We start from the raw sequence: 23,099 nt of genomic DNA, 5'->3' as shown, positions 1-23,099 counted from the left end.
CGAAAAAACCGGCCAAGTGCGGGTCGGCGCCCCTTAACATAACATCATTTTAAATAAAAACGCTTTTTTTATAACTTGGCATAGATAAAACTAATAATTTTCCAATTAATGCGAGATATGCCACAATTTCATCCCAAATAACAATAACAACGTCCTCGATTTGTATTCGCACGAACCGGCACGAGATTAATTTAATTATTTACTTACCAGTCATCTTCAATACACCTACGGCAAGTTCTGTAACAAAATAATACAATGTAGAACACTTTGCCCGGCACTACGATACTACATATCACAGGTCAGATAAAAACTTGTATTACTTACAAGGTAACATGTTTGCGCGTCTACTGTCTTTGTAATCCATGACATCCAACAGTCGACAGAATATAATTTCACGTTTTCTAATATTTTACGAACACTATAAATCATCAGTAACACAACACATTTGTTATTATTACATGGCGTAAACCGAACATATCACGATTTACCGATTCAATCGTTTGTGAAACATCTCGCGAAAGAAATACAGAGTTTCAGTGACGGCGATTAGTAATTTGCAACTACGCGAACGCAAGACACTTTCAGCACTGTGTAAGTTGCACAGCAAACCGTTTCACGGACGTAAACAAATAAATATAACAGATAAGAACAAAACCTGTTGCAACAAGTCGCGCGCGTCCTCTCAGGAACACGCACTACTACCATCCAAAAACTGGCTGCGATAAGTGCGCTTAGAATTTAATTCAAATATGTGTATTCTAGCGTCATCTTGTCGTGATTTACAGAATTAAATTATAATACAAGCACATTTTGAGGGAATGAGAGATTACGAAAAATTAATGTGACTTATTTTACTCATGCATATTAATCCACAAACCTTTATTTGATTTGAAAGTTATAAAAGACTTTTCAAATGACAATAGTACTATTGTATTACTACAATAATACACTTTCTTGTAATCTACCCGATAACACTTTCAACAAACTCTCGCAAATTGTATACGTGACTGAATACTTTTGGATAAACAGTCCCGCAGCCTTTTCCAAACGAAACAATGCCATAAACGGCATCACCACACACAAGTCCACCTCCTGAATCTCCACTGCAAGTATCCGAGCCGCCATTTTCCCATCCTGCGCACATCATAGTCGCCTCTATTCCATCAAACAATGATTTTGAATATTTATAAGCAGCCGCACATTTCTTAGGCTTCCATATTGGTACTGTAGTTGATTGCAGTTGGTCAGGCTTATCACCTTCGTGCTCCAACCGTCCCCAACCGGAAATTCTACAAACACTCCCAACAGGAAGTGGTTCATCATCTTCAGGAAGTCTAACAGGTTGCGCTAAAGCATTAAACGTGATCGGAGTATTCAATTCTATAAGGGCAATATCATGGCTATATTTATGCGCTGAACCAAAAGCGGATGTTGAACCACACGTTTAATACTATGGATTATTCCGCCTTTGCTACGCAGAGTCATTCCAACGACAATTTGTTTTTTCAAAGGATCAAAATCACGCACGCAATGCGCTGCAGTGAGAATCCAAGATGGCGCGAGAATGGACCCACCGCAAGTGTGGAAGTTACTGCCGACATTTTGAAGGGAAACTTGATATGGAACCGAGGTTATGTTGATATTTGAACCACCGATGATTCTAACACCTTAAAAGCAAACAAATTATTAATTTAATCACTAAATTTACATTGTAAATCAATACGAACCACTTGATTGGTTAGAAAATGAACTATTGAGGTTAAAACTGTACAAAAATAAAATTTGATACATTTTGCTGTTTCTAACGTGGCAACAACTTAGAATGACTTGAAAACGGCAAAGGAATCTTAGATATATGTCATCCATCATAAATTTTATTACCTCAGACGATTTAAACTTAAATTGCATGGATTTGCATGAATTTACGCGATAGACTTGTTTGTAATATCAACATTTACGTCACAATCGCAACAATTGTAAAACAGTTCCAAAAATTAGAGCAATATACTCTGTTTAGTAACTATTTAGTGAAGCAACATTGAATTTTGTAAACAACAATCATTATTTTTATAAATAATTTGTTTGCAAAGCTATCACAAGTGTTTTGAAACGATGTAAACTCATTGTCTTGTTAAGGACTTCCTGTAGTACTTGTATATTTAGTCCTTATCACGTTATCTATTGAAATTATGCCAAAACACTGCTGGTTACTGAAATTAATCGAATTAAATGACAATCATCGTATAGAAACACGAGAAATGATAAAAATAGGTTATAAACAGTTTAAAAACAAAATGGCGTTGTTTTATTATTGAATCCTAACCTAATTTACAATATTTACAAATCAGTATTATCATAAATGAAGTTCCTCAAGTTGTACACGTGAGTGAACACCTTAGGATAATCAGGATTAACGCAACCCATTCCAAAGGACACAATACCATACTGAATACCATTGTAGGTAAGTGGACCACCGGAATCACCATTGCAGGTGTTGGGCATTGCACCTTCCCATGCAGCGCAGATCAAAGGCGCATCAGGTCCAACAAACACATTTTCAGGGAAACCCCAGGCATTAGCACAATCTTTCGGGTCCCAGATGGGCAAAGTGGTCTTTTGGAGTTGATCAGGTGAGTCACCATCTTGCCAAAGACGGCCCCATCCCTGAATAAGAGCAATCTTACCAACGGGAAGAGTTTCGTCATCAGTAGGCAGGCGCACGGGTTGAGCCCGTTCGTTGAATTCAATTGGGTCATTCAATTCAAGAAGGGTCATATCGTGACTGTAGGAAACCACGGTGTTGTACTGGGGATGTTGGATTGAACGCTTGATGGTGTGGACAACACCACCTTCGGATTTTTTAGTCATGCCAACAACGACGCGTTTATCTGAGGGGTTTGGGTCGCTGTTCATGCAATGACCAGCGGTGAGGACCCATTTGCTGCTGAGGATGGACCCGCCGCAGAAGTGGAAGCCATCACTGTATTGTAAAGATACCTGCCATGGGATATCCCTGATGTCGGCATCTTCACCACCAACGATACGTGTTGGTTGGGCTGCATACATACAAGTAATATAATTTTTATTCAAATTTGGTTAATATTTTATTATTCTTACCGTGGCAAACACCAACTAACAAAATAACGAGTGCACTTGTTTTGAACATGTTTGCAATGTGGTGTGGCACAGCGCATCGAAAGGTTTATATATGCTTTGATAAGCGTACAAAAATCAATGTTATAATTTGTATTATCAAGTAGTTTACAAATGTGGATCAAAGTATTTTACAACACTTGAACAATGATTAGATTTAATCGATATCCTATTAATATCATCTATTGTTTCTCCTACTCGTACTTTCAGTGTGAAAACCATTTGATAAGAATCATAAGATTTCTATATTTGTATAATTATAGATAAAATCTCTCAAGTTATACACGTGGGTATAAATCTGAGGATAAGATGGAGTAATACATTTTACTCCAAACGACACAATCCCATATTGTACACCATTATAGGTTAGAACACCACCTGAATCACCATGACAGGTATTAGGAACGGCGTCCTTCCAGGCAGCACACATGAAAGGAGCATCAGGGCCATCAAAATCCATTGGGTAACCCCAGTACTTTTGGCACTCCTTAGGATTCCAAAGTGGTAGGGTGGTCTTCTGTAACTGGTCTGAGAGATCCCCCAGCTCTGCAAGACGTCCCCAACCTTGAACAGTGCAATATTCCCCAAATGGAGGAGTTTCTTCATCGCTGGGTATACGAACTGGTTGTGCACGGTCGTTAAATACAATTGGTTTGTCCAATTCAACTAGGGTCATATCATGACTGTAGCCAACGACGGTATAATACCGAGGATGTTGAATTGAACGTTTCATGGTGTGAATAACACCTCCTTCGGATAGTTTAGACATTCCAATAACTACGTGTTTATCAATGGGTGAAGGGTCACTGTCCATACAATGGCCAGCAGTGAGGACCCATTTGTTGGTCAGGATTGATCCTCCGCAGAAGTGGGTGCCATTGACATGTTGAAGGGATACCTGACATGGTACTTCAGTAATATCCACGTCTTCACCTTCGATGATACGTGTTGATAAGGCTAGATTAATTATTCGTAAGTATCTCAAATTGAAATTGATAACTTGTGGTTTTACCGTTCAGGTGACACACGCCGAGCAACAGGATAACGATTGAACTTGTTTTGAACATGTTTGCGAAATGATGTAATACAACACACCGACAGGTTTATACAGTAGAACCTTGATAACTCGAATGTCAAGGGAAACCAAAAAAAATTCGAGATAGCAAGTTTTCGACTTAACAAGAATTTCGAGATATGAAGAGTTAACTCATCAAATTTTGACATAAACTATCAATATAACTCGCGTAAAAAAATTTTCTAGTAATACATTTCGATACAGGGAGATACAGATTTAAATTCCGCATCTAATAAAATTATTCCGGACTTAGAATTAGACCGCGTTCAGGTGTAATTACAAAACAACTACATACCCTAGCGCAACGAGTACAAATGCGTATACACACAACTATCAATATAACTCGCGTAAAGAAATTTTCTAGTAATACATTTCGATACAGGGAGATACAGATTTAAATTCCGCATCTAATAAAATTATTCCGGACTTAGAATTAGACCGCGTTCACGTGTAATTACAAAACAACTACATACCCTAGCGCAACGAGTACAAATGTGTATACACACAACTATCAATATAACTCGCGTAAAAAAATGTTCTAGCAATACATTTCAATACAGGGAGATACACATTTAAATTCCGCATCTAGTAAAAGTAGCGGTAAAAGTGACCCCCAATTCCTATTAGCTAAGCTAGGTAATTTCGAAATTTTAAATTCGAAAATATAATTCATACTACTCCTATACTACTAGCGTACTACTGCCATACTACTGTGATACTACTACTACTGTACTACTACTATATTCTATACTACTTCAATATTACAAACTACCTTTATACTAACTATAACTATTATATTTCCCAAATTCTACACATGTAACACAAGTCATATTTATAAACAACACAAAGGACAACGGCAAGACAATCTATCTACAGATGAACACATGTTCCCCACTTCTACACTATCAAGTTATACTAGAAACATACTACATTTTAGTACAGAAGGAGACAACAACAACACAACATATCTAAATACAAAAACAATCTTTTTAACTTGTACACGAATACTAGGCTCATGCACATTTAAGTCAAGAAAACACAGCGCAAAAGTATATACATTTCAAACATACTTTTAAAGTTATACAAGTGAACCAAACTAGAAACACGCAAATGTAACGCTTAACACAACTTTACTAGCTATTGAGAGTGGGATAAAATACGTGAACATCTAAACTTTAAACAAATAGAACTACAAATTCAACAATTATTACAAAGAAACATTCATCAACAAGATTACTTGACCATTATATGCTTAACTAACTTCCAAGGTGCTACAGGATTATTACAAGAATCATGCAAATTTAAAACATATAGATTAGCACACGAGGGACAATGGTAATACTATTTATCTAATATAAACACATTACACACTACTTTGAGAGATATTAGTTATGCAAAGTACAAGAATGTCGAAGGGACATGTTAACTCAAGACTACGTAGAGACAAAGAAAGAAATTAACATTGACAGACAGGATGATACAAAATAAAAATTCAATTTGAAACACAAGTTTCGCGCAGATTTTTGGTCCAATTATGTTGAAAGTAGAAAAAAGTATAGCGACGTTTGACGGTGTTTATTAACTTCATTCTTCAGTCCTTTTCTTTCTGGGCTCTGTGTATCACAAAATGTAAGATGTTGCACTGTGTCCAGATCCATGGAATGCCCCAGTAAAGCAGATAAATCTAAAAATCAAAGTGTTATAATGCATTTGATAAATTTCACAAGTGTGAAGATTAGGAAAACATAAAATTCAATTACTTACAGTTTTAAACAAGTCCTAAAATCCTGTGAAAACAAAACTGCTTTAACATAACAACGAGTAAGGATAGAAATAATATACAAACAATTTACACCCACCTCGATTTACTGAACCTGTATGCCCTCAATTTTAATTATTTTTCTATGTATAAGTTATTACATTAACTAAAAAAAAACAAAAGTAAAATTTTATTCTTTTATGTTTTATGTATTATATTTTATATATAATTGTGTTAACCTACCGAGGCTTAGTGACACACACGCTGTTTGTAAAGCGTACTATACACTTTATACAACACGTTTTGGGCGGTAAACTTATATTATTTCGTTTTCAGTGTTACAGTGTTATAATTGTAACACTGCACCTTTTAAAATAGAAATAAATAATTATATAAATGATTTCGTTACCTTAATAAAAATTAAAGTAAAATTTTATATATGATACTTTTTATGTACAACTTTTAAAGTTCATCTCACACCAACATTTTTGTAAAGGCTACTTCACACCCTTCACACTTTATATGTGTGTGTTGGAGAGTAAAATATTAATTATTTCTATTTTAGTACTACCGCAATACATTTATAACACTACACATGGCAAAATTGAAATAAATAATTATATAAGTTATTATATTCACTTAATAAAAAAAAGTAAAATTTTATGTATTTATATTTTATGTATTATATTTTATGTATAATTGTGTCAATCAAGCAATGCAGGTTGACACAATAACCTACCGAGGCTTAGTTAACACACCCGAGATTTGTAAAGCGTACCCTACACTTTATAAAATACGTTTATGTTTTATTTCTATTTCAGTATTACAGTGTTATAATTGTAATACTGCACTTTGCAAAATAAAAATAAATAATTATATATGTAATTTCGTTGATATTATTTAAAACAGCAACTCATTTTCTATACCGCGGCAAAGAAAAAACAAAATTATCATTTATTTCCGAGATTTTAGCTATCTTTCCGGGAGTTGCAAGGACGCATCGTATAAAATACCTCTCGCGCTATTTAAGTTTAGAAAATCAATAAAATTGCATCAACTACCCGAATTACAACCAAATTTCTACCGCAAGTCTCAAAAATTCACAAAAAATATCAAAGTTTGACAGTGATTTTAAGGCACTTCTAGCAATATTAATATTATATTATATTATACTATCTAAATTGTACAAATTTTAAAGAATCTCTGAAATCGCAGAAACGGTTTCCGAGATACAGTCAAATTTTTACTGTGTGTTTCTAAAATTCACAAGAATCGTAAAAGTTTGCGACACATTTAAGAGCAGTTCAAGTGTGATTCCTAGAGGCGGCAATAGGGCTTCTTTTAAAAAATAACTCTTGCACTACTGAAATATAAAAGAATCATTGAAATCGTACGAACGGTTTAAATAAAATTAATGATAATCGAATTGTATCATATTTCTACACGGAATTTAAAAATAAAGTTAAAACACATATTCACGCATAATAAACCGTGCAGCCTGCAACAACTCGCAGGTAGTGAAAGATCTAAACACAATAAAAACTTGTTTTTGCACCAACATTGATAAACGCGTAGAGACAAATACAATAACAATTCTATTCTACGCACTGACTAATTTCACGATGCTGAAATCTTCTCGAATGCGTACATACAAAAGACCATACATTGCGATTACGAAACCGTTATTTAGACATAATCAATCATGAAAATTAAATTAATAATATCAATTCAATGCTAAACCTACCAGTGAAATGTCGTAGATGTTGGATTGGATTGGGTGAAAGAATTCCATTTTCCAGAGATGTAACCAAATGTACCACGAATTTCAACCACAAATACCGATGAGCGCGAAGAGATGAAATTAAATTTCGTAATTTCGATGGATGACGAATTTCAACCAAACACAAACGAGGCTTGCACGAGAAACGCGTGTGTTGCACCGCTTGTAGATAAACAGACTGAAGCGAGCAAACTTTAGTACATAGCCCGAACGCAGAATGGAACTGGTTCAGCGCGATAAAAAAAGTTGTTTACAATCAAACAGTGTCACGAGATCTGTCCTCTTTCTTCAACTATGTTTTATGTTAAATTGTGGAATAATACTTGAAACGCCATCTTTTCGAATATCTCAAAACGTTATTTTGGTACAGCTCGCGTGAGTTTAGAATATTGCACATACACATTTATTGCTCTCATTTTCACTTCATCAAACATTTGAAAAGCAAGCAACGAACTCCAATGCAAGCAATAACTAAACAGCATGTATTGAATGACTATGCATACGCATAAATCGTAATCAATAAAAAGTAAGAAAAATAAAATCCACTTTTTGTCAAATATAAAACTATACAAAAACAATCTAAACAAGGGTTTTGTTTATCTTTCTAAAACGAAATGTCAGAATATAAAGAAACGCAGAGGAGTTTCACTCGAAAGTCATCAGGTTGTCGGGAAGAGGAGTATCGTCATTAGCGGCAGCCCGCTTGATGTGTTGGTACCATCTGTCGGCCATACCCGCCGTACCAACGCGAAACTTATAAATGTTTCGTCGTTGTTGGTCAATAAGCTGGAAGACGTCCGTGTGCGGCGAGTTATCGCCGAGCAGGACGTGCGCGCCGACCAGCGAAACCATTTTCGTGGGTTCGCTTTTAAAGTCACATCTTTGCGAACTAAAAACAGAATAAAACATTTAAATGACGCCCGACATCTTGAAATATTAATTGCGTACCCCTTAAATGATTTTGGTGGATAGTAAGCAAGACATGACGCCCATATTTTCACCCAATATCGTTGCCATGACGTAACCGCCGGTTTGCGGCCATGTTTCATTACTGTTTTACGTCGGACGTACCCTTGCAATGTGCATTGGTCCCCAACCAGCATGTCATCATCGTTCAGTCTATAAAAACAAAAGAAAACAATGTTTAATCATATAATTTATGTAATTTAGTAGTGTATAACACGTACCTTGTAAGTAATTGTGATTCTTCCGAAGTATTTCTTGACGCCTCCAGCAATTGCTTCTCATTGGTCGGCGAAGGCATTTCCACAGCTATAACATGATTACTATCTTCTAACTCCGAGTCGTCTAAGAGATGCAACGCCTTGGGCATGTCACACAAGTCAATACTCGTTGTCTGCTGCCCTTTACTAAAAATGCTGCGAAAAACACGAAGATAAACATTATTAAAAATGGCCGCCTGTATCAAAGTAAAACATAAAGATGCAAGCATATTCTAATTACGCAAGTATATCCTTCAAAACTACTACAATATCTCTCCACGTACAATTTGGGTAACAAATGGTGTGTTTGTTTGGCGTTAGTTAATGAGACGACTTACCCCCAGGGTACCACGATCGACGAGTACCCAAATAAAGGGGTTCCCTTATGGAAGTTACGAGGAAGACTCGTGCTACGAAATCTTCGGCGCAACGAACGAGATGAACACAAACATGTTAGTTGGCACACACACACGTTCAGCAGCAGTAATGTCAGCGCAATGAATATAAATGACAAAAAACGCAATTAAGAAATAATAAAATGCATACTTTGTTCCCAGTGAGCGTGACTTTCGATGTCCCGGGATGAACTTTGTTCCGGCAGTGACAGCGTGCAATCGCAATGAACCACTCGATGCCTTTGCGGGTGATAAATTCAGGGAGGCGATTGCGCTATTGTCGATTACAGACTCCTTGGAACTGCAACTGGATGAACTCGGTGGGGGTGATGGTGGTTCTAAACGCAATGATAATCTGGAAAGCAAAAAAACATTAAATCTTTACGGAAATTACTACGGAAAAACTAAAAAACGGTAAAAAGAAAGGAGAGGAACCATATAGGGAGCTACGATTGCTCTAGTGGAGGCTGATTCCTTCGAGCAACCCGTAAAAAGTGGTGGGGGTAAACATGTGTTATTGTTATATGATTACTTACTTATATTGATCATCCTCAATGAACTTCTGCAACTCCTCGATGTACCTGATCGAATTGAGATAGTCGCGCACCGGCGTGATGACCGTCAGATGAGAGTAATTAGAGAGCTGATAATTGGAGATGATGCGCAGAATATTATTCATCTTGAGGCTGCGCTGTTGCGACTCCAGGCCGCCGGAATGCGGATGCGCCATATCAATGTACACCAAGTCAGTCAAATACAGTCCCAAATAGGGAATGCACGGCAACTTGAGACTCTCGATGTGACTGCGCAGATTCGCCCAGTTATTATTATCGGAAAACACCTCGGCGAGCCTATCAAACGTCTGTTTGTCCTTCTTCGATAGGTAGCCCCATGTTTTCGAAAGCCTGCATGACATAGGCAACCAAATAATCGTATAAATCTATATAAAATTGGTTATGTTTAAAAAGTATTACCTATAAATGGAGGCACTTTGTAAGGCTGAGATTATTGCAAAGAGCGAATGCAGATTATTGAGGTCGTAGAGTTTCTTGGCGACTTTGACGAAGTGTGCTAGGAGTTCAGCGCGCGCCTTTGGCGTTTTTCCTGACAACACTTCTTGTAACGTCCAAAAACTCACCTAAAAACACGAAAATTTTATAATTTTCATATAAAAAACACAAGAAAGTAAATAAATACTTACATGATTAAAGCGTCTTGTGAATGCAACCACATTGGGTGCGACGATTAATTTATTCTTCTTGTTCCACGCGCAGCTGGTGAGTTCGTCCGGCTGGATGAGCAGAAAGGAAGGCAGATCGAGCAGCGTCACCTGGCTGGCGAGCTCCTCGGGAGAGATGCGCAACACGTCCAGCACGGCGCCGCCGCCCACGCTTCGCGCCGTGCTCGGAAGGCTTTGTGTTTTCGGATTTACAGGTACTGATGAATATGATGTCCTGCACGCAAAAACCCACAAAAAAATTTACTTTAAACCACTCACAATTTAAAAACAAACAAAAAGACTTACGAATGATTAGAATAATTGTATGGAGGTGGTCCCGGTCCGCCTGATATGCTGTGTGAGGATATTTTTCGTTCGCGTTCGTGTTTCGGATGGCCGCCATTGCTTACTTTGCAACAATCATCTTCCTTGTGATGTTCTTCGAGTTTCTACACAATAAAAAAACACACAAATTCTAAAATCTAATTTTATCTTAATTGAACTAAATTATTACCAAATGCAAATGGTGCTTGTTTTTCGTAACGTTGAATAAAATAAAAATGTTGGACAAGAACAGCGGGTCGAGTGTGGCGCACATCTTAATTCAATTTTAACGTAATTTAATACTACAAAAAGAAATTAATTAATTACTTTCCAAAATATATAAAATATCAAACAAAAACCCAATTCAAACGAGCACCATAAGCACAAAAAAAACAAAACACATTGCGAAACCAAAACAATTCAAATTTTACAAACAAAAAATTAAATAAAAACTTACGTTAAATTTGGCGAAGTTATCTGATGAAATCTCTCGTGGAATTTCAGAGTATCGAAGCATCTTCATATCATTTCCACCGACTATCTGCAAGTTAAAATATAAATATTAATATTTATACATGGTAGTGTAGAGTAGGTATACTTCACACCGGTTTGCGCAATATACAAATGTCGCAATCGAATGTAATACCTGGTAACGATTTAAATCAGATTCAGTTAATTGCGAGCAACAGGTCTATTTTTAATTTCAATGATGAAACACCGGTGGTAATTAATTTTAATTGGACGGTTGGAATAAAATGCATTTCAATTCACAATTAACAAGAAACAACAAAAAACGTGTAAATGCAAATAAAAACAAATAATGTAAAAATCAACGCACATTCATTAAATTATTCATCACCAGTAGCTCGGGTTGAAATTTTTTTATTGCATGACAAGGATCAGCAGTATTTAAACATTTAATATTCAATTAGTGTTTTGCACTATTTTGCACACCCTTCAAGTTATATTTTTGCGACATGCGGTAGCCTATGTTATTCTCCTAGGTTCAAAATACTTCCAAACCAAAATTTATCAAAATTGTTTAATTGGTTTTTGAGTAACAGCGTCACAAACATACAAACAATACGATTAAGAAGTGTCCAACCAAGTAAATTTCTTATTTATTTGCTGTTACTATAGCCACAAAATGTTACAATTTACTCTAACCTATTTATAGAGTTGTAGTGTAATGAAAATGTGCAATTTCAATCAAATTAGTTTCACCTTCGCACATACAGTCACCACGGCGTCAATAAATACGTAATTTATGAGAAAACAGAGTGATTGCCAGGCGCACGTAAACATTCAATTAATGCATGACATTCGAAGGAAATTAAAGGAAAATGTTTAATGGTTTTTCGGATAATTAAAACGCGCGCAGGTTGAATTTCACGCACCAGTTACACAAACAACAACAACACATAAACCGCCAGAGTGAAAAATTTATATTGCGATGCGTTTTTTGCACTTTTTAATTAAATTAAAATTAAATTAATTCATTAATTAATAAATATGGCTTACTCTTCGTAGCTTCATGCACCAGATACAAGCATACGCGTAGATAATCATGATAAGATGCACTGAATACCATCAATATAAATAGATAATCCTTTTACTTGGCACGTTTTGTTGGAGTTTTCTAATTTGTTTGCTTTCGAAATAATCCAATTAACATATCCACTAAACCAGCACATGTGCACACACGCAAACCAGTTCCACAAGAAAATTTCAATTAAAATCCGATTTGAGAAATATTTCACTTTCTTTTGTAAAAAATCCACAAAATAAAATAAAAACACACAATATTCCGTTATAAAACACTCAAAAATAAATTTATTATTTATTTTTGTTTATATTAAACACAATTATGACTATGTACAATTTCCTGCCGGCCGCGATGCGTTTCCGTCGAAAGGTGAACACCGACTGAACGCTGATCAGCGAGTCGCGACTGAACACTCGCTACCGAGTTAAGCGTATTGTTGCTATAACGCGCCAAGTATGAATATAGTTTGCTAATCAACGCTAAAACAAGCGATAATGCAAACTGTAACTTACAACGTCCGCATTGGGAGGCCTGAAGTCTAGAGTCTAGTCGGTGGTCCGAACAGCGCAAATTGCAATTATAACAAACGAGCTGGTAATAACGCCGGTAGCGCACTGAGCAAATATTGTATAAAGTTACAAGTACGGTTGAAAGCTGAAAAGCCTGCAGGCCTGCGGCGGGCCCGGTGCAGGTCGCAGATGGTCGCCGTTAAGAAGGTAAAGAAAAAAGTGGTAAAACGGTTACATGCGCGTGCCTTTTACCGCTGGATTAGTACTTAAATTGGATTTCAGATTGAAATTCGCAAAAAATAAAAATTTAACGAGAAAATTTGAAAATTTTAATTTCTAAAAATGAAATTTTCTGGTTTTGCTAATAGGTGTAATTGACAGAATCGCGAAAAATCGTTGACTTTGCTTAGCATTTTATGCAGAAACAGACAACTCAATCAACACTACACTTAAGTCATTTCTGTGTTTAACAACAATCTAAAAAATAAAACAATTCCCAGAGGAAAATCTCTTTTTTTTGGAAAATCGCGAAAAAGTACAACTCATTTTCCTCCTAAAATTCAAGAAAATGATGTTTAACACCTAATCTTTCTAAATACAAGTTCATTAATCCTTTCCACATGTTATATTATTGTTATTAGCAGGTCACGTTCATGGCGGTCATTCAAACAGCGTTTTGCAATTGCAACGCGATTCGATTTCATTGTCGTTCGCGCTGTCGTCATTTCGTCACCCGACGTGAGCAAGTAAAAATACTCCGCCGGCATACGTCAATCAGAAGCCAAAAGCTTACAACCTAATTATCTATTGTTCGATGCGTACGAGCACAACGTTTTTCCTTTGGTTTTTAATCAGTCCGTGAGCAGCGACCGGCTTCAAGCTTCGTTGAAGAATGCGGCGTGACGCACATTGACAATCGATAAGATATAATTGTCGTGCTGATTGCAATCGGACATTTCCACATGCAATAATCGAGTTCAAACACCTTCAAAACTAAATTTTAAATATTTATTTTACCCAGTGAAGTTCAACAAGACAACCAGGCAAAATAATTTTTTATCGAGTAATACGTCGTTAACTGTAAACGGTAAATTGAAACGAGTAGATTGAGGAAGTAATAACAAAGTGATGACCACATTATGATCATTTTTTCAACATTACCCGCTTGAATAAACTGTGGCAATGGCAATAAGAGTATGATGCGATCAGATGACTAGACTAGACTAGACTAGACTGCAGATGTTTTCAGTTATTCGGACGACTTAGTAATTAATCAAAATTGCAAATAATTGCTACTAACTGTTGTTGAAATGACACCAATATATAAATACTAGTTGTAGAAAATTCTTAAAATCCTTAATCATAATCATTAATTAATTTAGAGCAGTTGTAGTAAATTTGTGACGATGGGAAAACGTACAACTGCACGACCTATTTTCTTACATTTTAAAGAAGACACTTGCAGTATTATTATTCTAGATTCTAGTAGATACTGAAACTATTTACCTACGTAAACAACTCATACTAGTAATCCTAGCAACTATAAACTATGAGGAATTAATGCTGAATGCTGAGGCTTGATATGCACGAGTCGTGTACGCGTATATTTACATTAGTTATGAAATGATGATGAAAGATGTGATGAGTGCGCCAAAAATGAAAACTCCGGGTGGAAACAGACGCGAATCTAGCACACAACCTAGCAACACAACTCATATCATTAGCATGTCATTAATTGATGGTGTGAGATGACAAATTCAGTGATAAGACATTTGCAACATTTCCGTACGCAATCAAACGCAAAATACTTATCTTAACAAATATTATGAATGCGAATGTTTGTGTCACTGCTATGCAAAAACCATTCAATCAATTTTGATAAATTTTGGTTTGGAGATATTTTGAACATAGGAGAATAACATAGGCTACTGAAGCCAATTTTGACAATATAATTTCGCCTATTTTCAATTTTTCAATAATTGAATATTAAATTAAAGTAAAAAACACAAGAAAAAACATATTTTAAAGTAAAAATTGTGGTTTCTGCAAGTAATACCCCCATTATTTGCAAAATCCTCCTATAATCTATTAAAATATATTCTCTTGAATATTTATACAAGCGTCGTCATTATCGGGTCGATGCGTTCGAATGTGTATCGAGGTTAATTCAACCCGACCTTGCTGACACGACGCGTTGCGATGATGCGCCATCGAGGTGATATTCATATTATTCATTCAAGTGTGACACTTCAAACTTTATAGTACTCGTATATTCCAACATTGTTGTATTTTTAATTGAAGTGCGTAATGTGTAATGTGGAAAATTTAAATCCAAACAATTAAATTTCAGAAAAACCCAATCAAAATCAAATCCTAAATTATTTTGAAGTCACGTAGGAAATATTATTATTAAATATTAAAAGTGAAAATAATATAATAACATCTAAACAAGAGGACACAAAGTTGGAAAGTGGAAACATTTGGGCTTGAGTGATTTTAATTTCGATTTCAATTGTGCGCCTTTTCGTCGAAAACTTTCACTGAGCAAACACAAGTGTCGTCTTTAGAAAATTGCAGGTAAAAGTGAGTGACAATCGCAAACAAATAAACAAAGCTATTTATTATGATTACTAGAAGAAAATGTTTATGTGAACCTTTAAACTTTGTTTAATATTGAATTTTCATTTCTCTTTGGATGCACACAAAGAATTTTCTCAATAAATCAATAAAATATTATTACTTTTACATGCATCAATTTGTTAACTTGACTCTAAGAAACCACTAAAACTTTTATTATTATTAATTACACTTTGCTAAGCTATAAACAACTTCCTTCCTCTATTATTGTTTCTGTAAATTTCGCATAATTACACTTCCTTCGGACACTTCTCGCCTACTTTATGCAGATTTCCATCAATTTTCTTGTTTAACGACGCTTTCCAACTGGGTGGCGAGTTATTAATAAGTGCAATTACTGCAGCAAGCAATACGGAAGCTGACAAAAGTGATGATGGATAAAATAAGTCCGAACTTCCAGTTATAACGGTTTTTATCAACACACAAAAATGACTTAGCATTAAAAAACTATCGCAACCTAAATCGTATTTTAATTTAGTCTATACAATGTTATTACTCTCAACATTTGTTAAACAAAAATTTCTAGAATATACAACACACACCTAGACCTAGAATGTTAGCTGGAATCAGCAAACAATGTACATAATAAGCGTTGAAACATTAAACTGCTTAACCTTGGCGTTTCCCATCTATAATGAAGTATAATAATAAGCGTTTGTTATTATTAGACGCGCGAGAAGCGAAAAACAGTCGACAGAAGTATAACGCGATGAGTAATCATTGTGTATGTAAGCGCAATTTGTAAAATAATAGCAAGAAAAAAATGTTTAGAGCATCAAAAAATGTGCTAAACATTAGAGAAAAGAAATAATTCATTCATATTCGGAAAAATTCCTATCTAGTCGCATGCGAGTGCAAACAATGAGTCAACAAGTGTTTATATTATGTTCATTGTTTTATGTAAAGCACACAGCAGACTTATTAGATAAGCGGTGTTATCAACGTAATAATTCAGTTGTAAATATTCCAAATAATTCTTGGTAATTGTAAATATTTACAATGTGTTTTTGGGTTTTTCGAAAACAAAAAATTAAAATTTAGGAATTTTTCCGTACAATTTTTGTAAATAAAAATTTCTGATGAAAAATATGAATGTAAAATATTTTTCTGAGATAATAAACAGTAAAGTTTACAGAAAAATGATAAAAGTAATATTTTTCGAGATATTTACTATCAAAATGAAAAAATAAAATTATAAAACACAAATTATTTGTAATAAGCCATTAATTATTGAATGCCACAACAAAACATTTCAAGTATTTAAAAGTGTAATTATTCATTATATTGATAAGAAGCGGATTTAAATAATATAATGACGCAAGACGAAAAAACCGAAAACAACAAATGAACGTCACTAAATATCTAAATCAGGCCATAGTAAAATTGTAAAAAAAACAACACGTCTTACAAACTATAAAATCATTAATATTAATATAGCTATAAATTATACCTACATTCCAACAGCGATAATTAAGTTGATAATGAAGTTTCCGAGAAGCTATGCATTACCTGCGTTTGTATATAAATTGGACATAAACGCCTAAACTGCTACTTTATTAACTTACTTAAGTAGCATATGGCCATCACGGTGTACGTTGGATGCGCCGACGGTTTTCGAAATAAATTACGCGCGCATCTGGCTAAAAAGCGCGGATAACGAACCAAACGGCACATCGACACAACATAACAAACCGCAAAACCGTTATGCACGGTGATACGTACAATGAGACAAGAAATCAGCCATAAACCACTTGATGCGGGCGCTAAAAGCTTGCTAAATGGCAAACTAACTCAACATTTTTAAAGGATTTTTTGACCGTGACGTCCATTGACAGTGTAGTATCGTTTTAACGTTACTCAATTTAACATTTATATTAATTTTTATTAAAAACGACGAAAAATATTGTCATTTCTAGCAATTATGAGCTAGAATATATTTTTCAAAGACATGACCTCGATGGTAACATTTGAAATATTGTTGTTATTATGATCTCAACATCCCTACAAATTGCAATGCAAATTTCTATAACTTAAGCACGATTTTTCAGCTAATTTGTTGGGGTGCACGGTGCGTTACTAGAAAATCATTTAAACATAACACAAGTGAATACAACATCGCGACGCGGAATTCATATTTAGACTTCAGGAAATGTTTACCGGCATTTTTACTAAAGTAATTGAGTTTATAACCAACTTACAAAAGATTAAACAGATCCAAATCACGTTAAATCCCAAAATTTGCTATTTTTGTTACTCAATGTAACAACACCTCGGAATAAAGTAATAAAATTACCACTCGCCCTGTATAATATTACTATTACATATATTTTTAGTTTTAAGGTTAAATATTTCCAACCTTGACAAGTTATTACCAAGTTATTTAACAGTCCCTGAATATTTCTCGTTCTTTGATTGTGTGCGAATCAATTCAATTGTACCTCCATTTTCTTATCGCACCGGCGTCTAATCCAAGCCAGAAATTAATTCAAGGCTTCCCCAAACGATTCCCAGCATTGTTATAGACAAGAAAAACAAAAGTACGTCATCTGTGACTAGATAACTATTACTTCTATTGTTTGCGAATAATTTGACATTAGTACTATTGTCATTTCTGAATTTAAAAACGCCGAGAGAATGGGAAATCACATCAGCAGTTCGTGGTTCTTTGGTAATATGCCCACCAACGCGTACAGATTGTACATGCATCCGGAGGTGACGCCGCATCCGCTGGAAGAGCCGAGCAACGACTCCTGCCTGGGTTTCGAGAGTCGCGGTAAACGCCAGACAAGTGTCACCCCCGACGAATATTATTCGGCAAAGTTAGAGGCGAAGGAGCGCGATTACTGTGCACATCGCCTATTGGAATTCAAAGCGTGTCGCAGGGATTACTGGCCCTTTCCGGTGTTCTGCGAGCACGAAAAACACATGTATCTGCAGTGTCAGTACGAGGATTTTGTCCTGCGGATGAAGGAATACGAGAGGGAGAGGAGGCTATTACAAAGAGGAATTATACAGAAGAAAGTTTCATAGAAGAATTTATATTTGTAAAATAAAAAGTATTATCGCTCAAATAAAAATGCGGGAAGTTTTTCGTAAGTTTTTTGTTAATTACTCGATAACTAATTGAGATATTTTAATAATTTCTTTACAAATCCATTCTTTATTAAATTCCTGATGTAATTGAGTCTAAAAAATGAGGAAAATTATTTTTTGTTGCAAATTATTTGCGAATTTTTGACATTTTAGTCAAATTTTTATTGAAATTTGGAAGTTTTTCATCAATTATTCAAAAATTAATGAAGTTATCTTTATAATTTCTTCACAAATCTATTCTTTATTAAATTCTTCACCAAATTAAGTCAAAAAAATATGGAAAATAATTTTTTTTCTCACTAATTATACACTAATTTCAAACAATTTTGACAAAATTCAGCAAAAAATCAACTTTAAATGTTAATAACTTTCTTCTCAATAATTTAATCAACAAACCGTCTCCGGAATTAAGCATAGAATTTAAGTAAGAAGCAATTTCCGAAAGAATCATAGCTTTAACCCAAATACTTTTAAAGATATTCACAAATAAAGCTTGAAAAAAATCGTTTTAAACTTTTATCCAACTTCAAAACTTCACAAAAATGTGCTAAAATTTAAACTACGTCGTAATTTATTCCTGTGGCCAGTTACCAAGCTAAATGTTTATAGAAATTGTCTTGGAAAAGTAAACACACACGCTGATTTAACATTTTATCTCACAACTGCTTGCGAAAGCATAATCTGTTTACGTTTGCGAACATAAAACAATTTCGCCCATTGATAAATAGCCGCCATCGCCGCCAATAAAACTCAATTTCAATAATACGTTTCAAGTGAGCGCGATGTTTATTGAAATTGGTTGGAAATCAACTCCTCGACATTCCTGAATCACACCGAAATAATACATACATCAAACACGAGTGCATGACTCACACAAAAATCGTTTGAAGCATGCGCACGCAAAACTCATTCATAAAATTTATCGAAAGTGCATTTATGGAGTTGGAAGAATTTAGGGCTGCGGCGCCAGTGGTTGAATACGGGAAGAAGCAATCAATAAGTCTACACGCGGAAGGAAAAACCATGAGGAAACCGCGCACGTAGCATGGCTTGACTATTACCTACGTGCGGTGTATATCTAGTTAATTAATTTATCTAGGGAGGTAGAAGTAGCGATAAATCAATTTTAGAATAGAAAAGTGAATAAGTATAGATATGGATCTATTTTTATGTGAAATTCTTGAAGTTTTTCATTAATTATTCGAAAAGTAATTGAGTTATGTTGATAATTCCTTCACTAATCTATTCCTAATTAAATTGTGGATCTAATTAAGCTTCAAAAATATAAAAAAATATATTTTTGTAGCAATTACATACGAATTTTTGAATTTTTTTTGTTTTTCTTTTAAATTTTTAAGTTTATCATTAATTATTCGAAAACTAATTAAGTTAGCATGATGATTTCTTCACAAATCTATTCTTTATTAAATTCCTTATCAAATTAAGTCCAAAAACTATTGAAAACTACTTTTAACCGTAAATTACAGGCAAATTTCTGCAAACTTTTACCAAATTTAGTGAAAAATCAACTTTAAATGTTAATAACTTTTTTCTTAATAAATTAATCAACAAACCGCTTTCAAAATTAGACATATAATTTAATTAAAAAGCAATCTCCGAAAGAATCATACCTCTAATCCAAATACTTCTTAAATTATTCACAAATAAAGCTTTGAAAACCAACTCGCTTTGAACTTTTTGTCCAACTAAAAACCTGCAATCTCCACTCAAAAGACACCCACAACCTTTACCTTTGTGCCCTCTCATCGGCACAATTGTCAGTCACAAAAAGCACTAAAGCACTCTGCAAGCAACGTGCTCGGTTTTGTTTAGCAAAGTAGAAAATCGGCGATGAACGTCACCTTTGCCTCTCGTCGAGCGGAAATGCTGGCGTATTATCTCGCCAACAAAAGAGCCAAACAACAAATCCCCAACGAAACCAAACAATACGAGTACCTGTCAAACAATAGCCGATTCTCGAATACTTATTTTCGGTTATTCACTCGCTGTCAGGTGTTCGAAACATAAATCTTACATTAAATATTTATCACTATCAGTTTAGAATCAAAACTTATCATTATCCAATCATAAATACACGCGGCTGATAATATTTCGATAAAATGTAATCACTTTTAACCGTCACATTCAAAATTTCGACTAAACCTTCACAGAAATCCCAATTATTATTATAAATATGATTTAAATAAATAAAAGTGATCCCAGTCAAACAATAAAAATATATTATTATCGATAAATTTTTATGTAAAACTTGTATTTCCATTATTTAACGCGTCGCATGCATGGAATTACAATATTTATCATAAAATAAAGTGTATTGAATGAGAAAAACCAACAAATAAATGACAAGAATGCCCGGCATTGTTAATTAAACTGTTTACACTTTTTATAACGAGAGCACATGCGTCAATATTAGCACACACTTTGCGGCATTATCGCATTAATTAATGTTTAACATGTTTTTTCTTTCTTTATACAAGCGAACGCGGCTAATCACTGGAAATTAAATATTTAAGCATACAGAGACGTAAAAGTGCAGCACAAGCAGTGCAGAGTCGTGATATAATATGTAAACACGGTGGAATCGTGGAAAAGTGTATAATATTTACACAGCGAATGTAAATTTCCATCATAAGTTTGAGTTTGCGAAACATGGACGCTTCGTGTCGATCAGCGACAAGTGTTACGTGCTTATCAATAAAATCATCGTTTACATTTACACGCTTGTGCAAAACTAATATCAACAGAATCATTCCATTTGATTAAAGATTAATTTAGTGCATTTTAATAACAAAATGATTTTTTGAAGATCAATTCTCAGGAAATCATCAAAAATAGCTATGAAATTATATTTTTTTATTGGAAATTTTGCTCAAAATAGCAAAAGTGGTGCAAAATACCGGTTTTAATATCGGTATACTGGTATTTTTTGAATGAAAATACCGGATTATTAATAATTTCTCTCGCAAAGACAATTTTCTTCAAAAATTCTTCTTAATACATTTAAAAGTTCTGATCCAAATCCGAAATATTTTGGCCCAAACCCAAGTAATACACTTTCTTTATTAAGTTCCATAAATTTAAACTCAATCAAAGTAAAAGTTTTCGGATTAATCCAATTGAAAGCTAAACTTACTTCAATTTACAAAAGAAACTTTTCATTTTTAATCAAAATTTACAGAAAATATTCATTAAAAAGAAAACTAAACTAAATTTCCGAGTAAAAGTTGTTATTTTATGAAGTTTTTGATTACACACTTCAAAAATAATAAAACTAGTGTAGTTTTATTTATAAATTAACGGCGTTTGCAGCGTCGTTTCCGTTTAAACTTGGCATTCGGTATTTTGGTACGTACGTTACTTGAAGCAAATAAAAAGAAACACAAAAAATAACTCGAGACGCCATAAAGAAACAAACAAATCGGTGCCAGGCGCAGAGCCGCTGATAAAATTAGACTTTTCAAGCGCGACCTTTGAAATTGAATAATGCATTGACTCTCAACTCTCTACTCGCAGCCGTCACAACCGTTAATTGCAATTGCGAACATTTTCACCATTTCCAAACATTTTCATCTCACTAATAACATAATAACCTAAATATTTTACTTGCAACGAGCTCAAAGCATAAAAATACTGGTCTAATGCTTTGAGGTTGTGTCACAACCTGAATCAATGACAATTTAATCTAATTTACGTTCGTTAAATGTTGACTTACCCGTCAATATCAACAGGAATTCAACCAATCCAACGAATTGCGGCCGAGCATTGTCGTTCAACGCCCGTTTCGATGATCTGCAACGTCCGTGCTCGATAATCCAAACAAGCGACTATTGTCCCACTGTACACTGGTGTTATTACCACGATAATTTCATTTATGTGTAACGCGTTTGCCTTATTTTGGCTTCGCGTTTATTTATACAACGCAACGGACGCGACAACCGCCTGCCATGGATAGAGAATAACAAATGATCGCGGTCCAGGTGCGCGATCCATTTATTCCACGCATGCGTAAACCGCTCCATACAAACCGACAGCAGGCGAATAACTGCGAATGTGTTCAAATTTTTGGTGTATATGTGGTTGCCTAGAGTTATGAAACTAAAATAAAACAATATTATGTTTGGAAATACTTAATAATTCTCATCGAGAGCTAATCACAGTCTAAATATTAATAGAAAAATCATTATTTTGTTATGTTTAATTGCAGTTTAAGTGCACATTTAATTTATTTTACTCATACGTAAACTGCGCACCCTTAACCGACACTAAACGAATATCAACGAATATGTACAAAGTTTTGCTGTATATTTGGTTGCCTATCATAAAATAAACTAAAATGAAACAATATTATGTTTAAAATAAATAAAT

General features: G+C 34.6%; 5 protein-coding genes across 8 annotated transcripts; 1 reads left to right on the top strand and 4 right to left on the bottom strand.

Moving 5' to 3' along the window:
* Positions 1–862: 862 nt before the first annotated feature.
* On the bottom strand, positions 863–1,791 carry LOC135794778 (trypsin-5-like). The gene is given in 3 exon segments (XM_065306168.1): positions 863–1,420; positions 1,423–1,667; positions 1,728–1,791. Coding segments are annotated over 3 exon segments (768 nt in total). The 3' UTR covers positions 863–961.
* Positions 1,792–2,282: 491 nt separating this feature from the next.
* Positions 2,283–3,242, bottom strand: LOC135794181 (trypsin-1-like). The gene is made up of 2 exons (XM_065305364.1): positions 3,118–3,242; positions 2,283–3,056 (listed from the first exon to the last, which is right to left on the bottom strand). The coding sequence occupies exons 1-2, from the start codon at positions 3,164–3,166 to the stop codon at positions 2,338–2,340; spliced, it is 768 nt and encodes a 255-aa protein (XP_065161436.1). The 5' UTR covers positions 3,167–3,242; the 3' UTR covers positions 2,283–2,337.
* Positions 3,232–4,354, bottom strand: LOC135794178 (trypsin-1-like). Its single transcript, XM_065305362.1, has 2 exons — positions 4,166–4,354; positions 3,232–4,110 (listed from the first exon to the last, which is right to left on the bottom strand). The coding sequence occupies exons 1-2, from the start codon at positions 4,218–4,220 to the stop codon at positions 3,386–3,388; spliced, it is 780 nt and encodes a 259-aa protein (XP_065161434.1). The 5' UTR covers positions 4,221–4,354; the 3' UTR covers positions 3,232–3,385.
* Positions 4,355–5,556: 1,202 nt separating this feature from the next.
* On the bottom strand, positions 5,557–22,704 carry RalGPS (Ral GEF with PH domain and SH3 binding motif). 4 transcript variants are annotated; one of them, XM_065305354.1, is made up of 14 exons: positions 22,447–22,704; positions 11,386–11,469; positions 11,119–11,230; positions 10,911–11,053; positions 10,587–10,839; positions 10,360–10,523; positions 9,922–10,290; positions 9,537–9,740; positions 8,955–9,146; positions 8,716–8,886; positions 7,732–8,656; positions 6,088–6,153; positions 5,993–6,015; positions 5,557–5,912 (listed from the first exon to the last, which is right to left on the bottom strand). In XM_065305354.1, the coding sequence occupies exons 3-11, from the start codon at positions 11,200–11,202 to the stop codon at positions 8,413–8,415; spliced, it is 1,824 nt and encodes a 607-aa protein (XP_065161426.1). In that variant the 5' UTR covers positions 11,203–11,230; positions 11,386–11,469; positions 22,447–22,704; the 3' UTR covers positions 5,557–5,912; positions 5,993–6,015; positions 6,088–6,153; positions 7,732–8,412. The 4 variants fall into 4 exon arrangements, with proteins under 4 accessions (XP_065161426.1, XP_065161427.1, XP_065161424.1 ...); XM_065305355.1 differs by lacking the exon at positions 11,119–11,230 and having other exon boundaries at positions 22,447–22,703; XM_065305352.1 differs by lacking the exons at positions 11,119–11,230; positions 22,447–22,704 and adding an exon at positions 12,450–12,848 and having other exon boundaries at positions 5,993–6,029.
* On the top strand, positions 18,255–18,650 carry LOC135794776 (NADH dehydrogenase [ubiquinone] 1 beta subcomplex subunit 7-like). The gene has a single exon (XM_065306167.1). The coding sequence runs from the start codon at positions 18,255–18,257 to the stop codon at positions 18,648–18,650; it is 396 nt and encodes a 131-aa protein (XP_065162239.1).
* Positions 22,705–23,099: the final 395 nt, after the last annotated feature.

Source organism: Atheta coriaria, unplaced genomic scaffold (assembly GCF_025399875.1).
Source record: "Atheta coriaria isolate IRGN ID8LTWV9N9 unplaced genomic scaffold, Caltech_Dcor_3.1 hic_scaffold_6_pilon, whole genome shotgun sequence".
NCBI classification, from domain to species: domain Eukaryota; kingdom Metazoa; phylum Arthropoda; class Insecta; order Coleoptera; family Staphylinidae; genus Dalotia; species Dalotia coriaria.
Note: the sequence above shows the minus strand (reverse complement) of the source record. Positions and strands in the feature narration are given on the sequence as shown.

Coding starts and splice junctions, on each gene's coding strand:
- LOC135794181 (XM_065305364.1), bottom strand. CDS start 3,166: ATGTTCAAAACAAGTGCACTCGTTATTTTGTTAGTTGGTGTTTGCCAC. Junction 3,057..3,117: donor GTTAGTTGGTGTTTGCCACG/GTAAGAATAATA, acceptor GTATGTATGCAG/CCCAACCAACACGTATCGTT.
- LOC135794776 (XM_065306167.1), top strand. CDS start 18,255: ATGGGAAATCACATCAGCAGTTCGTGGTTCTTTGGTAATATGCCCACC.
- RalGPS (XM_065305352.1), bottom strand. CDS start 12,497: ATGATTATCTACGCGTATGCTTGTATCTGGTGCATGAAGCTACGAAGA. Junction 11,470..12,449: donor GGTGCATGAAGCTACGAAGA/GTAAGCCATATT, acceptor TTTAACTTGCAG/ATAGTCGGTGGAAATGATAT. Junction 9,741..9,921: donor ATTGAGGATGATCAATATAA/GTAAGTAATCAT, acceptor TTTGCTTTCCAG/ATTATCATTGCGTTTAGAAC.
- LOC135794178 (XM_065305362.1), bottom strand. CDS start 4,220: ATGTTCAAAACAAGTTCAATCGTTATCCTGTTGCTCGGCGTGTGTCAC. Junction 4,111..4,165: donor CGGCGTGTGTCACCTGAACG/GTAAAACCACAA, acceptor TAATTAATCTAG/CCTTATCAACACGTATCATC.